The sequence below is a fragment of the Mus pahari genome, chromosome 14, assembly GCF_900095145.1.
Source record: "Mus pahari chromosome 14, PAHARI_EIJ_v1.1, whole genome shotgun sequence".
Taxonomy (NCBI): Eukaryota; Metazoa; Chordata; class Mammalia; order Rodentia; family Muridae; genus Mus; species Mus pahari.
In genome coordinates this window covers 12984084-13000602 of record NC_034603.1, presented here as the reverse complement: position 1 = coordinate 13000602, position 16519 = coordinate 12984084, and the positions used below count along the sequence as shown (strand labels likewise).

Genomic DNA, 16519 nt, shown 5'->3' with positions numbered 1-16519 from the left:
CACAGCCGCAGGAGTCACAGGGTTCCCTCCGCAAAGCTCGGCTCTGGTGGGGAAAAAAAATAAAAAATAAAAAAAATAAAAAAATTCGCCACCGGGTCGGAGCATGCGCAGAACAGCCGGCGGCGGCGGCCACCAGGAACCGGGAGGGGTCTCTCTCTCACAGAAGTCACCGTCTGGAAAACACTCGGCCGGCCCGGGCTCCGCAGGCGTCGCCTCGGAGGAGAAACCAAACCAGCGGCAGCCTCGTAACCCCGGCCCCGTCCCCACTACAACACATTTCCGGTTTCAACCACACTTTCCGGTCCGCCCGCCGGTTCCGGTCCCGCCCCTCACTTCCGGTCTCCTTCGGTTCCGCCGCGGCCGGCTTTTTTTTTTTTTTCGTCCGCTGTAGCTGGTTCCGCCGCGCTCCAGGTGAGGGGACGCGGGGTTCTCCGGCGCGCCTGCCTGTGAAGGCGACGCTGGGAGGCCGCGGAACTGCATGCGGGGCGCCCCGTGGTTCAGTCTCGCCGCCGTCCGGGTGGGCTGGGACTGCAGCTGTCCCGCTCGGTCCCCCCCAGAGGGCCCTTGTCCCGGCCGGCGCGCCGCGGGTCGTGGCCGCCGCCTTGGCATCCGGCCTTCTCACCCGATCCCGAGGCTTCCCGCGTCCCTGGAGGTTGTGCGCCCGCGGGCCGCGTCCCCCGCGCTTGCAGGGTCGGTCTCGTCCTTCCCGTCAGGCGGGTGGTCGAAGGCGTCCGAGGCAGCTTCCTTCTGGGGCTCTGCCTGGCTTGGGATGCTCCCGGGGCCGTCCCGGCTGCAGCCCGCGCGGCTCCTGCCGGCCTCCCGCCGGGGGGCCCGCGGCCCAGCACCGCACGCTCACTCTTGCCAGGCTCGATGAAAAGTTCACACTGTCACTTTTGAAATTGCCGCCGTTGGCTGCTTTTCATGATGCGGTGCCGGGCGAGAGTCGCTGTGACTTATTTTGCAGGTTTTTAATCTGCACAGCGAGGTCGCATGTCAGTCCAGGATAGTGAAGATTTAAGATAGCGAGAGTTAATGTGCTCGTCTCTCACCGCCACCGTTCTCCTAGCTCCTCGCAGCTTATCAAATGCTGTCAGGTGTTAGCGCTTATCAAAACACATCCATGTGAATTGATTCATCTCGGGGTTTAAGAAGGCTGAGGGCCAGAGGTAAGAGGCTAGGCAAAACCAACACAGGATGTTAGGCAGAGCTCCAATATAAACATATGTTGATTACATATCCCATAAAAATGTTCTCTTTGATTTGGATCGCCATCACCCACCTCCCACCCCATTTGGTGGACAAATATGAGAAACTATTAGAATTGTATGAGAAAGTATAAAAATGCTCATGCTTTTTTTTTGTCCTGCATGATTCTCAGTAGTGATGAAATGAGAATCAAAAATTAAAAAAAAAGTTTTAAGAACTTAAGCGAGAAAGGTTTGTATAACCTTTGTTTTCTATGCCCAGAGTCTTGGGGCGTTTGTCAACTTGTCTTTACCATTTTGGCACAAGTTCTTTATGAAGTAGTGCCTGTTGTTAAGTGCACGGGGCCCATGCCATTGGCAGGTTTTTCTAAAGCCGGTAACAGAAGAGCCCAGAGGAGTAGCATGCTCAGCCTTCAGCATGCTTCAGAGGTGGTAGAATAAGACTGGTTAAAGTGGACATTGTTAGGTCCCTTTTCTTTACCTCTGACGATACTTCCAAGAAGTCTTCATCAAATTTAAGTCGTGCTCTTGGTTGAGAACCCCTGGTCAAAAAACTCTCATTGTCTCCAGACTACCCTGCTTATCGAAGCACTGATTAGCTCAGCACTCAGCACAGCTCAGCTCAGCACAGCACACAGCACAGCAAAGCACACAGCACAGCTCAGCTCAGCACAGCAAAGCACACAGCACAGCTAGAAGCCTTCCTAGCTCTTGCGAACAATCATTCCCGTTTCTGTGTGTTACAGAAAAATTACATGTAAATGATTTCAAATTGACCCACATGCCTTTTATCCAAGGTCATAAATTGTCTTAGGGCAGATTCTGCCTAAAGTGGCATCGTTGCCCTAAGCTAGCATGCTTGCTGCAGGTTTCTGCAGAACATTAACATATGAGTAAGTCTCAGTGGGAATCTAAAGGGAAACAGGTAAGCAAATGGGAATATGGGTTTGTCACTCTTTTCCAAGCAAAGTAATAGATTTTCCAAGTTAAGTCTTCGAAGATTGTTAATTATAATTTACCTTCTGTCAAAGTTGGTTGTGATGATTACGTGAATTATGTGATCAAATACTTCATTACCCATGCGAAAGCTCTGCAAAAATGCCAGTGCTCTGAGATTCAGGAACTCAGTTCTCTGACCTATGAAGGAAGTGAGGTTATAAGTGTTGACAGCTTAATGGGACAAGCAACCTGTGTTTAGTTGTAGGGAGAATAGCAGCTGCCATGTAACATTTCTGTGGTTGGATCTGTATGAGCACATTTAAAAAGCCCCTACAGTTTGATGCTTTAACTCATCCAGATGGGCTGGATGTAGGATGCGGTGAGGTTTGGTCAGGGAACCGATACTGGCTATGTGCAGGTGAATTGATTATGTAGCTGTTTTCTTTTTTAATTAGATATTTTCTTTATATTTCAAATGTTATCCCCTTTCCTAGGCCGCCCCCCAAATTCCCTATCCCCTCACTCCCTCCCCCTGCTCCCCAACCCACCCACTCCTGCTTCCTGGCCCTGGCATTCCCCTATACTGAGGCATAGAACCTTCACAGGACCTAGGGCCTCTCCTCCCATTGATGACCGACTAGGCTACCTATGCAGCTAGAGCCATGAGTCCCACCGTGTGTTTTCTTTGATTGGTAGTTTAATTCCAGGGAGCTCTAGGGGCACCGGTTAGTTCATATTGTTGTTCCTCCTATGGGGCTGCAAACCCCTTCAGCTCCTTGGGTACTTTCTCTAGCTCCTTCATTGGGGACCCTGTGCTTCGTCCAATGGTTGGCTGTGAGCATCCATTTCTGTATTTGTCAGGCACTGGCAGAGCCTCTCAGGAGACAGCTATATCAGGCTTCTGTCAGCTGGGGGAACAAAATGCCCATGGAAGGAGTTACAGAGACAAAGTACGGAGCAGAGACAGAAGGAAGGACCATCCATAGACTGCCCCACCTGGGGATCCATCCCATAAACAACCCCCACACCCAGACACCATTGCAGATGTAGCTGTTTTCTAAATGGCAAAGAGGGATATTCTTATCAGACAACCATTATTACATGAGATGATCTTCATACATCTGGTCAGTTCATGAAACATAAAACACATAGTGGTATATATAATTTAGGACTGCCTGAGACATAATAAATGTTCAGCTTTAGATTTATTTTAAGATGTACAAAGTGTTTACCAGGCACTACGTGAGTTAGAAATGTTAACCGATTTACTCTTCATAAGAACCCTTGCAGATAGGAAAGGCGTTTCCTAAGCGAAATAGTCAGATAGTAAATGGGAAATCTAGGGTCTAAACCCAGGTAGTTTGCTCAGGGTTCAGAGCTAATGAACGCCTCTCTAACGCTAATTGAACGCAGATGTCTGTTGTGGAGGGACCTGCCTCTCCAGCATAAATCCAGCCAAACAGCAGGAGGGGTAGGCAGCTCCTTGGTCCTCTCTAGGTGAACAAGCAGAGGAGTATGAAAAAGTGGTAGGAAATACTAATGTTAATCCAGAACAAGTAGGAGAATTGTCACATGGAGAATTCTGGGAGGCCCTCTCTGAGGAGGCACAGTTGTCTCCCGTCAGACTGTACAGCAGAGGTGAGGCTGCATACACAAGGTTGCGTTTGACCTGTCAGTTTTCATTTCCTTGTTTGCATGTGCCTGTCTCCTAGGTGTTTTGTTCTGACAGAAAGCTCCTCTTCATATGCTTGAAGAATGGCACTCCCCATCATTGTGAAATGGGGTGGGCAGGAATACTCAGTGACCACGCTCTCAGAAGACGATACTGTGCTGGATCTCAAGCAATTCCTCAAGACCCTCACGGGAGTGCTCCCCGAGCGCCAGAAGTTACTAGGGCTCAAAGTTAAAGGTAATGCCCACGTCATGGTTTCCACACTGATATTTGCCATCATAGTTTGTTTTAAAAAATTCTTCTTTAAAAGAAATCTTTTTAAAAAAGATTTTTTAAAGAAGTCTTTTTTGTTTGTTTGTTTGTTTTGATTTTCCTAAACTTGTTTAAGTGGTAAAAATAAGAATAATTAACTTAGTTGAAAATGCCACTACTGTTTGGATGATCGTTGGTTCCCCTGACAGTTGATATTTACTTGTTAAGGCTTTGACACAGAATTCCCAGATGAATCATTTATTCCTGGCGTCTGCACTTTACCCTTCATTATGTCTTGGGCCTCATATTCTCCTCAGATTGTCTCTCCTCTCAGAAGTGGAGATTATGTTTTATTGGCACAGTTCCTCCCTAGCTTCCTTGTACCTTTTGTGTCATTGACAGGTGAGTTTGGAGGACTAGAGAATCTGTAGGTTAGTCTTTGGCTTCAGGGCTTCTAGGCCAGCACTTTCTTTATCTTGAGTTTTGCTTAGTACACTGATGGGCCAGATGGGACTCAGGGACCCACCCTTGTATGACTTGTGACTTAACTGTGCTAGATACATATTTAGTAGTAGCGATTTTTATTTTCTTCTTTAATGTAAAGAGAAAAAGAAAAAGAAAAAAAGAAAAGAAACCTCAAACTACCAGAGCTGTCAATGTGTGGCTTTTATGTGATGGAATAGTGAACCAGCACATGAACTTTAGTGAGAAAACAGTCATTTGCTTGTATTGTAGGCAAACCTGCAGAAAATGATGTTAAGCTTGGAGCTCTCAAACTGAAACCAAATACTAAAATCATGATGATGGGAACTCGTGAGGAGAGCTTGGTAAATGTTTACTTTTGTTACCATATGACCTTTGGAGGTATTATGATGTGCGCGGTACTATTATAGTATAGTTTAAATTGTGGTAAAACTTTCCATCTAATGAACAGTGAAAAATAACTGCACGATGAATGTGGTATTAACTCAGGAGAACTAAGTAGTGGGATATTTTAGTATGTGGTTAGTTGTAAGTATAATGCAACCAATGTGGTAAGAGTTAACATGGCAGATCTGCCCATGGGACATACAGAACGAGTAGTTAACAGTGGGATTTTCCCACCATGTTTGCTTGAGCTCAAATTACCAATACTTGTTTGTTACGGTGAAACCCAACTTTCCTGTCTTAATAGGAAGATGTCTTATGTCCTCCTCCTGACAATGATGATGTCATCAATGATTTTGACATTGAAGATGAAGTAGTTGAAGTAGAAAATAGGTAAGTGCTTTTGGCCTTCAAAGTCATTGTCACATGGGAAGAGAGGCGATTTTCACTCTGTTTACCGTTTCTCTTAGGGAAGAAAACCTACTGAAGATCTCTCGCAGAGTCAAGGAGTACAAAGTGGAAGTGCTGAACCCTCCCCGGGAGGGGAAGAAGCTCCTGGTGCTGGATGTGGATTATACACTGTTTGGTGAGTCTGTTAAGGCGCTCGCTCGCCTGCTCCTGTAACAGTTTTGTTCTCCCCCAGCAGCTCAGTGTGCACATGAAGTATTTAAAGCTTCCTTTATTGTTACAAAAGTAAATCATTCATTTTAGGAAATGACAGATAAGCAAACGAGGGCATTACCTAGAAATTTAAGAACAAAAGATGACCACATTTTATATTTTGATTATATTTTAAAAAGTGTGTTTGTATGCATCTTATTTTTTTGTTATTGCTATGAATTAATTATATACTGTGCTGGCCAGTTTTTATGCCAACTTGACTCAAGCCAAGGTCATCTGGGAAGAAGAAATCTTAATAAAGAAAATGTCTCCATATCATTGGTCTATAGGCAACACTCTGGTGCGTTTTCTTGACTGGAGGCCCTTGCTTACTGTGGGTGGTGCCTCCCCTAGGCTGTTTTTTCTGGATGCTATAAGGAAGCAGGCTGAGCAAGCCATGGAAACATGGCAGTAAGTAGTATTCTTCCATGGCTTCTGCTACAGTTCCTGCCTTGAATTCCTACCCTGACTTCTGTCCATGAAGTACTGTGACCTGAGAGCCATAAGAGAGCTTTTTGGTCATGGTCGTCTATTGCAGCAGTAGAAACCCCAGCTAAGCCACCTATAAATATCTGTATACACGTAGTTGTTCATGGGGGCATGGAATATGGATGTGACCTAATTTAACCAACTCATGAAACTTTTATGAGGACTATTTTAAAAATAGTATTTTATATTTTACCCTTGTTTTCTGTTTAAGTATATTCAGGCACCTTTCTTAAATTTAAAATTACTGATTCCAACAGAGAAAGAAAGGCATTCATTTTATCTTCTTGTGCTAGCAATAAATAATTTCTGATACTAGAATTTTCTTGCTTGTAACCCTAAATGTTAAATGTTTTGTAACTTAATGTGCACTATGTTTAAGAATTAATCAAATGTTGTACAGTGAAGTTGATTTTCTCAGGATGATAAGTATATGTGAGTATGGGGGCCTTAGTGTTTCTTATTGTAAATATTATTCAAACTCGGTAAGAAAAATGTCTAGCAGATCACGTAAGCCTGAATTTTCAGTGCTCTTTGTACATTATACAGAATTGGTCCAATGAAGCTGCAGTTCACAGGCGTCAGATTCTGTGTTCTGTAAAACATCTACTTGTCCTCAGTGTCTTTCAGTTTTCTGTCCTTTGCAGTTGAGTGTATTGTAGCTCATAGACTACGTTGTATACCCAGTACTTGTCCCAGATAATACACTAATAATGTTTTATGATCCACTTTCTTTTAGATCATAGGTCTTGTGCAGAGACTGGGGTAGAGTTAATGAGACCATATCTTCATGAATTTCTAACATCTGCATATGAAGATTATGACATTGTTATTTGGTGTAAGCTTAATTTTCTTTATTAGATTTCCATGGAATTAAGGTGGTTCCTTATATTATTCTACTGTATAAAGCATGACTTAAAAAGGCTTGTTAAATGTAAATGTTTTCTCTTTTTAAGTAAATTTCTAAAATGATGTTTGACTTTCTTACATTATTATATGAAGTACATGTATATTTGCTTAATAGCAGTGCCATAGGTGAATATAGGATAAGAATAGACCATGGTGTTAGAATAAACGGAGCTATTTATTTGTCTTTGCAGTTGGGGGTTGAACTAGGGCTTTGTGTGTACACTAGGCACTCTGCACTGAGCTCTACTCCAAGCCCTTAACCTTCAGTGCTTCCTTCCCTTTCCTCTCTCCAGTTTCAAAATATTTCCAGACAGACTTTTTTTTTTTAAAGAGAAATCTTAGTGATGGACAGAATGAAGAACAGTGTGACTTGCTTCAGGAAAAAATAATACACAACAGAAGCAGGGCTTCTTAGGTTGAGATCTGGACATTGAGGGCCATGTAGACCCACAATAGAATGTGAGTTTGCTACAGAGTAGGAACTTAAATATTACTAAGGACATGGTTTGAGTTTAAGTGGCCATTTTCTTCCCATTACCTGATAATTGAAGCAAGGCACTGATTGACATCCCACCCCCTGCAAACACTTGAAGTTCCTTGGCAGTTCCATAATCAGAGAGTTTCCCTGAATGGAATAAGATCCCATCCACTATAGCAGTGTGCAGTCGGCATTGATGAGAGGCCTACAGTGCAGTCTGTGAGCTTCCTTACTACCTTCTTTGTGATTCAGGGACTTGCCCTTGCTCAGTGACACTGAGCTCACAACTCTTTAGATTACAAACATTATCAGAATGTGCTGATTTTATTATTCAGTTTGGCAGAAGAGAACTCACTGAAGCAAATTTTTTTTTTTTTTTTTTTTTTGAGTAATTTGACATGACATAGGACAAAAGAAAGTCAGTTTTGCCAAGTTTGACTTGGACTTTTAGACAACCTTTATAGTCATATATTTAAAAATAAGTGATTGGTAAATTATTTTATTGTTGTAGATTGAAAGGGGTACTTCACTTTGGAGCTAAACATACTAGGATATTAGTTGTATCCTTTGTGAAATCAGGCAGGGTATTTTAATCCCTGTGAGCCTCATGCTCTTCACCTCAAAGTAGTAACTTGACCTATATTTTAGATGGATTGTTGGAATAGCTGTCCCAGTGTGGTAACCAGCACCATTGCTAACATACAATGACTACTTCACAATGAACAATTATTTTATTCTATGTGTCTCCTTGTTTTTCATCTGTAAATTATATGTAGAACAGGTACTGAGCTAACTTTTTCTTATTAATGTTTTCATTGTAAGTAGGACACTCTAAACTTAGAGTTGTACTGACCAACTCATTTTGCATGTAAAGTGCAAGCTGAGACCAGGAGAGCATGTAAAGGTGAAGATTGACTTCCCTGTCAGTGATGGTCAGTCAGAGTCTGTGGGTGCAGACATGTAGTGGAGAGAGACTTTATATGTTTGTCTCTGGTCCTTTTAAGGTGCTGGGCTTAATGAACTTAATTTGGAAGCTTGACAAAGTCACATAGTCATTAGTCCTGGCTGGTCTTCCACACGTTAGTTGGTATGTGTGCTCTGGTACTACATGTGCTTATGTATTGCCTGGGTCTGCTGCCAGAGGGACTTGAGATTTACTTGTCTCAGACTTACTTTGAAATGAACAAATTGTGCCAGGGCTGATTTAAATGGAGTCTGGGTTTTACTATAATGGTCACCCCAGTCTTATAAAGGAAAGTGGTTTAAGTTTTATACTTTATAGAAGACACACTGAAGGAAGTTTATTAAGGACGATTATTCATGATGTCACCCCTGTCTTATAAAGGAAAGTGGTTTAAGGTTTATACTTTTTAGAAGACACACTGAAGGAAGTTTATTAAGGATTATTCATGATGTTTATAACTGTGCTCTTTCTTAAGAAGCTTATTTATTCAGAAGAAAACATTTTTAAAAATGAAACTCAAAACTTTTCATATGTATTGTATTATTCCTCATGTTTTAGCTGCAACAAATATGAAGTGGATTGAAGCTAAAATGAAAGTAAGTGTTAGAAACAAGCCATTTCACAATGCTTTGAAATCACATTTGACAGAATAAGGTTCTAGAACCAAAATAAATTTCACTTTTATTGGCTGTCTTTTAGTAGATACAGAATGCCAGTTTTGGAAGTAGAGGTGTGTGTGAGCTTGCTTAATGGTGGATTGATCTGAATGCCTAAGCCATTTACCAGAAAAAGCTAAGCCCCCTTTTACCTCCCTTATTCTCCAATAATGTTTGTTTTGCCCTTTGCTCTGGTGTGTGATACTGATGAGCTGATTCATTTCTAAAATGGTCAGTTAGGAATGAATCCACTTCTGGTTTACTCACTGACACAGTTCAGCAAACCAATACTTTTGCTGTTGTGTAACAAACTGTAGCTGCCATTGCTGTAGAAAATTGGCATTTTGAGAATTTTGCAACTAGAATGCTCAGAAAGTCTGGGATTTTCCACGTTTTTATTTTCACCTCATGAATGTTTGTGTTACAGGAGCTGGGAGTGAGCACAAATGCCAACTATAAGATCACCTTCATGCTGGACAGTGCGGCCATGATCACCGTGCACACGCCCCGGAGAGGGCTCATTGACGTAAGTCTGCCACTGCTCGGAGCCATGGCTGCACTTTCAGATAGTGCACTTTTTGTATTGAAGCTGACAGAAAAAGAACCTAGAAAGAATTTAGAATTTCATCTGAACAAGTAGTAAAATGACAGTTGAATGTTGACAGACATAGCATTTAAAAGATTTGCAGCAGTTAGGAGGCAGGCAGATCTTTCTGAGTTTAAGGCAGGCGTGGTCTACATGGTGAATTCCAGGCCAGTGAGGGCTAAATATAATGAGACCTTATCTCAAAAATTAAATTTAATGAATTTTAAATAATTAAAAAATGAATTATAATGATGCAGTTAAGGATACTGGAGGACTATCAAGAAAGGAACTGCGTCAAGGCTGTGATAATGGCAGTGAAGTATTGTCAGACAAGGTAGATGAGAAAAACACTGGACATTAGCAAGAAGTATGCTGGAAACAAAGCAAATTTTGCTCACCGTTCTCTAGAAGAAGCTGATGTACTATAATACAGGAATCAGGTTGCACATGTACCCCAAGAAAATAGCAGCAGGACATCAGAGAAGAGGAACAGGCTTTAAAAATGGCTAATTTTAATATAGTTTACTCCTCAAGTGACTGCTTCTACAAGGCCCTGCAACACACATGCTTAGAGATAAGGGACCCGTCATCCATGCCTTTTGAAAACAACCTAGGAATGGAGAGAGGTTAGCATGCTGGAGCTGTCTAGGGTGCTGTCAGTGGTAAAATAAGTATGTGAGGACTTGCTCAGTGCACACACCAAGGGAGAAGTAGAATTATGACCTACTGCATACCTTCTACAGTGTAAGTGTTAAGAGAGCCTGGGAAATGCAAAGCACAGCAGGGATGTAATTAATAGTGGGACATCAAAGGACAGATCACTGCCCTTGGCTAGGAATGAGAGCTGGGTTTGGTGCAGTTTGCGGTAATCCACTTACTCCATTGATGTAGTAGAGCAGTTACGGACTCAAGTAGGAGTATCTAGGTGACATAGGCAGGCCAGTGAGAATGGGTCTTAGCCTTGTGTCCTATATAGTCTCTTCAGCTTAGTGGTGAATCTGCTGAGGCAGTTTTTTATTTAAAAAACAAAACAAAACAAGACAGAAAAAAAGCCTGGAGATAAATAAATCAGACTGTCTAGTACCTGTTTGGAAATTTCCTTTGCGTCTTTCTGAATTTTCAGATTATTCTGTGGTCAGCAGTGTTAGAATACTAATTTTAAAAAGTAGTCTATGTTTGAGGGAACAGGTGTGCTAGACTTAATTCCCAAGCACACGTGGGGTTTTGTCTGGTCTGGTCCTGGTGTCTTTGAACAGTCTGTGATGGAACATCCTGAGACAAGTTCCCTGCAGACCCCTAGATTCTGCCTTACTGTGTTCCTATATTCTTGTCTTAGGAATTAGGCAGTTTTGTTTCAAGAATAAACAAATAGAAAATAATTTAGGTGAAGAAATGTTTAGCAAAATTAAAATAGTAATTCATAGGGAAGAAAAAGCCGTGTTAGACCAAGGAGGAATGGAGGCCCTAGGAACAGCCTTTCTATCCTTGCTGCTGAGTCCTCACATCACTGAGTGGGATTCCTGCCACTAACTAAGAATCTGCTTTTTAAAAATGTAGTTAAGGCATTTTCTCAATGTTTTATTCATTTGTATTTATTCTTCAAAGTAAAGTCAGGTTTATAGTTATTGAACTCATCTTCCTAGGACTGCATTGCTCAGCCTGGGGGGGGGAAGACCCCTTTGAGGGTTGAAAGACCCTTTCACAGGGGCCACCTAAGACCATCAGAAAACACAGATGTTTATATTACAGTACATAATAATTACAGTTATGAAATAGCAGTGAAAATAATTGTGTTGTTGGTGGGGTCATCACAACATGAGGAACTGTATTAAAGGGTCATAACTTTTAGAAGGTTGAGAACCAGTGTCCTAGAAAGCTATTCCTCCATCTCATGCAGAGCTGGTGACCCTTCTATAGAGAAGCATTGTTTTCATTTTTCATTGTGTTAGACTTTTGGAAACTGTGTGAATGTTGGCAGATATGCCTGTGTAGAGAGAGACCTTTGTAGTCCTAAAAACCAGGAATTAAAATTCTGCTTTTTGAAGTTCACGGATCAAATGCTGTGGAAATCAGGCACCAGTGTCAGTGATTTACAGATAAAATCAGCTGGGCTCAGAGGTAACCACCTGTGTTCTAGTGCTCAGGAGGCTGAGTCAGAGGAATATGAGTTCAAGGCCAACCTGGGCTGCAGAGTGAGACTCAAGCAACAGAACTGAAGGGACACCACAGACAAAAGCCATGGATGTATTTTGCATTAGATGCCGAGATTATTAACTCCAGAGCCTATGTAGTTGTCCTCACTAAGAAGTTCCTAGTGAAAGGTCTTGAGAGGCGGCTACTGATTAGTCCAGGAAGTACCTTCTCTTTTTGCCCAGAATCTTTATATGAACATTATATGAAGTGTTATGGTTGGGTTAGGTGGGTTGGACATGCACCAGATGATGACCATTTGAGGCTCACATGGTGCCTGGTGATTAGCTATTGCAGCCCCACAGGCAGGAAGGAGCTTGCTTTCCTTTTAGGATGGGGTGAACTGTTAATGCACACTGAGTTAAGTATAAACCTTTATTTTAAGGTGAAGCCTCTTGGTGTCATTTGGGGAAAGTTTTCTGAATTCTACAGCAAAAAGAACACCATTATGTTTGATGACATAGGAAGAAATTTTCTAATGAATCCACAAAATGGACTGAAGGTAAGGCAGTTTTACTTGTTTAAGCTCATGTAACCTCAGCTGTGGCATGTCCTGAAGTTTTAGATGATCTTTCAGTTAATAATGGATGAGTATTATTATTGGTCTTGTAAGTGGAAAACTTTTTGTTGTCTTTTTTTTTTGACTGTGCTGTGTCTTTTGTCTAGATTCTTAATCATTGTGCTACAGTTGCTTATAGTATTTAACACAGGAACATGTGGTTTTGTGGCCTGGGAGCAGCATGCTATACCATCAGGCTTAGGTGTATATAGAGTATATGCTGTGATTTTCATTCTAGGATGAAAAGTCGTCATGACTTGCTCAAAATCATGTATGTAATGGGTGTTTGACAGAATTTGGACAACTTCTGTGTGACTTGTTTCACAAGTCATATGAAATCTGTGTGGGAGCTAGAGATATTTACCCTGCGTTGGAGAACTCTAGAGCTTGCGTGCTTCTGATGCTGCTAACGGAGCTGCATGTGTAACGCAGCGATGCTTTGTGTCAGCAGCGAGCATGTCTCCATGTGACGTGGAAATCCTGGTGCTAAGATGGCTTTTCTCTGTCCTGAACTACTTAGTCAGTTAGGTTCTGAGTACAGACAAGGGATGGGAGTGTACAAAGTAGGTCCTTAAGCTTTTATAAATTATTGAGTTGGTTTTAGTGTGTAGTGAGTGTACGTGTTAGGAATGGTAACACAAGCCCTGGAGTTTGTCCCTGCAGATGTAGCCTGTTGGCTTGGGCAAGAAGCGAGTGTGCTCACTCTGTCGTTTGTTCTCTGTCCTCTGTCTTCTAATACTCTGAAGCAAACCCCAAACATTTTATTTAGAATTCAATGGAGAATGTGAAAGGCTATATTGAGTTGTATAAACATGTCTGAGCTGATCTTAAGAAAAGAAAAGTTATTAGGGAAATCATTCAGAAGTATGTCAAGGGGGCTGGTGAGATGGCTCAGTGGGTAAGAGCACCCGACTGCTCTTCTGAAGGTCCAGAGTTCAAATCCCAGCAACTACATGGTGGCTCACAACCATCTGTAACAAGATCTGATGCCCTCTTCTGGAGTGTCTGAAGACAGCTACAGTGTACTTACACATAATAAATAAATAAATCTTTAAAAAAAAAAAAAGTATGTCAAATTAAATAACTCATAATTATAGTCAAGATTGAGTCTCTCACTTCTGTTTGTGTTCCTGACTTTTATAGTTTGAAGTAATGCTTTTAAAATGAAATATTAATATTATAAAATACATCAACCTTACAATTTGGGAGAACATAACTGACTGCCCTTTTTATGGAGATTGGTCTGTATAAATTAATGGCAAAGTGAAATGTTTATGGCAAAATGTGGCAGAAAACTGGTTTGAATGTGTACTAGTCTCAGCTTATAGAAGTGCATAGTGGGGCCTACATGATGGCAGTTCCCTCCCCAGGACCCACATGGTGGAGGGGGAGAGCTGACTCCTGCGAGTGTCCTTTGTGTGTGCACATGGTACACACAGGCACACAAGGATGGAAAGCTCATGAGGGGTTGCTCCGATAAAGATAACCCCCGCTGTGCTCAGGCCAAGCTCGGATCTCGGCTGGCTCTGTCCACAGTAGACAGTGGCAATGAAATGAGTTAGTGGAAAGTACTCACGTGATGGAAGGAAACGAAGTGTGAGCAGCATCTCTAGAGAGAAGTGGCCCTGCAGACCTCAGGCTGGGAGAGGCTGTGCTGTCAGTTAGGCTGAGATAGAATAGGTTGGTGGAAGAGCTTAAATAATACCCATGACTTCTTAGAAACTTAGGTGGTATGAGAGTCACTTGCACTGGTATTTTAGCCTCAGCAACTGACTGAAATGGTTGAGTTGCACAGGTTTTTGTTAACTCTCTTGCCACAAGATGAAGTTTGATGAGGTTCATTTTCTGACAGATAAGGCCTTTCATGAAAGCTCATCTAAACCGTGATAAAGACAAGGAACTGGTGAAGCTCACTCAGTACCTCAAGGAGATAGCCAAGCTTGATGACTTCCTGGAGCTGAATCACAAGTACTGGGAAAGGTAAGTGCTAACTGTGTCGCTTTCCACTTGAGACCAATGAGTGAAAACACACTGGCAGTGCCAAACTGGTCTGAATTTTATATAAGGTGGGAGAAGTCTGAAACGATTTTTTTCAGTCTACTGGAGTCCCCTCAAAGGTATTTCCTCTAACCTCTAACTTTTTCATAAACCCACATTCCTTCAGGTCTTTAATATTCCAGTAGTAGGAACTTGAGAAGCTGGAGTCACTTTGGGACAGTAATCAGGTTACTCTCTGAATTCCCTACTCCTCCCACCATGATTCTTTAAGGCAAGGTCTCTATGTGAGCTATAGCCTTTTCCTCTATGTTTTTGACTAGAGTCCTTTTATTGTTTGTTTTGTTAATATATTTTACATGTGGAATGTGTGCATTCATATATGCCCTCCTTTAGTATCTCTTATTTCAATGTATGCAGGAAAAATGAGATCTTTAGATGAAGTCTGAGTTAATTAGAAATCACAACTCTATGTAACATTGGGAAGTAGGCAAGGTGGTGTGGTATCTGGTGCTTACAACCTCCAAAGGCTAAATGTAAATCTGAGCAGCCTGATTTGGTGACTCGCTTAACTTTGTGCCTGAGAAATATGAGGAACATAGCTCTCAATAAGTAATTACTTACTGTACTCATCTTAAAAGGTCCACACTGAAGTAAGTCCTTTGCATGAGAGGTAGATGGCTTTATTGAGCTTAGTCTGATTCTGTTTTGACGAGTTTATCTCCTTTCCTGCAGGTACCTATCAAAGAAGCAAGGACAGTAGTCAGCAGTTACACTCAGAGTTGGAGATCCTTGAGGTCTGTGGACCTTTGTTCTCTGCTAGGCATTCCCACGGTTGTGCCGGACAATGAAGCAGATGCCAGGCTGCCTAGTTGTGGTCTTCCAGTGCTTTGTAAACAAAGTGCTAAACAAACAAACAAACAAAAAGTTTTCTTCCCCCTGTGTTAATTTACTCTTGAAGAAATGTTCTCTGGCATTAATTATTGAGGTGTTTCCCAAACCTTCTAAAAATGGAAAAAGGAAAGGAAAATGAAAAATGGAGAAAAATATATCTGCGCTTGTCATCTTGTGACTTTGGAAATGGTCTTATGCTTTTCTGCTTTTGTCTTCTTGTATAATCAGCCGCCTGAGTCTGAGAACAAATCTGTCTTCAACTAGCTAGTGCTTTCCCTCTTAAAACCAAAAGCAAAACCAAAAACCCCAGAGCAGCTTTTAAGACCTGGTCTGTTATGCTGAAAAGAGTTGTCCTTCCTTGTTAGAGTTTCTCTCCTGCAGTCTACCCGGAAGATCCTGAAGCTGGAGTTGTGTCAGTGCTCTTTAAGAATGAAGGACATCTGCATGATAAGGCTGTGCCCTACATGACAGGGACATGACAAGCAGACTGAAACAACACCGCAGGACTAGGCCAAGTAGAAGCACTTCTGCCTAAAACTAGTCATGAGCACAGCTTACCACAGTAGTAAAAAGGCACCATCACCAACTCTCCTCTCAGAAGCATGGATAGCATCTCTGCCTACTCCAGTTGGGTGTCATTGTAACTGCTAACACTGTTGCAGCAAACATCTAGCCATAAGATTAAAAATACCTGTTACTTGCAATGCTTAAGCCTGCAAATATGTATGTGACTATTGTTTTATGTTGCCAGTATTGCTTTATACAGTTCTTGTATTGAAGGGATTTGCTCCTTTTAAATGAACAGGTGTACATTGTTCTTACGGGACTATTTCAGTGATGTAAATAATAAATATCTTTTCTTAAAACATTGGTTATCTGTTTTATAATGTCTCAAATATTTTACCTCTTTGTCAGTTCACCAACCATGTTTAGGCAAGGACCTCTGAAAATTAAATGCAGAGGCAGAAAGAATTAGAGCTGGAGGCTGCAACTATGATCTCAAATATGTGTGCTGTTCTGTGTATATCATTAAACATTCAAAATGGTTTTAGCAGCTACATTACATGTGTAATGAAAATAACTTATTAAAATGTTTCTTAAACATCTGGGAATTTTTAAAAGAAGAATTAAGGGCCAATAGAAGTTTTTATTCATGTATGCATGTGCCTTTGTCCTTTTCAGTTGCTCTCTTACAGATACAGCAGGA

General features: G+C 41.7%; 1 protein-coding gene across 2 annotated transcripts; it reads left to right on the top strand.

The window, feature by feature from the left end:
* The first annotated feature begins 281 nt into the window (after positions 1-281).
* Positions 282-16180, top strand: Ublcp1 (ubiquitin like domain containing CTD phosphatase 1). 2 transcript variants are annotated; one of them, XM_021212679.1, is made up of 11 exons: positions 282-411; positions 3857-4053; positions 4804-4895; positions 5243-5328; positions 5406-5521; positions 6821-6919; positions 8991-9028; positions 9516-9614; positions 12250-12366; positions 14276-14403; positions 15154-16180. In XM_021212679.1, exons 2-11 carry the CDS (start codon positions 3900-3902, stop codon positions 15179-15181), a joined length of 957 nt encoding a protein of 318 aa, XP_021068338.1. In that variant the 5' UTR covers positions 282-411; positions 3857-3899; the 3' UTR covers positions 15182-16180. The 2 variants fall into 2 exon arrangements, with proteins under 2 accessions (XP_021068338.1, XP_029402489.1); XM_029546629.1 differs by lacking the exon at positions 282-411 and adding an exon at positions 1148-1166 and having other exon boundaries at positions 15154-16178.
* Positions 16181-16519: the final 339 nt, after the last annotated feature.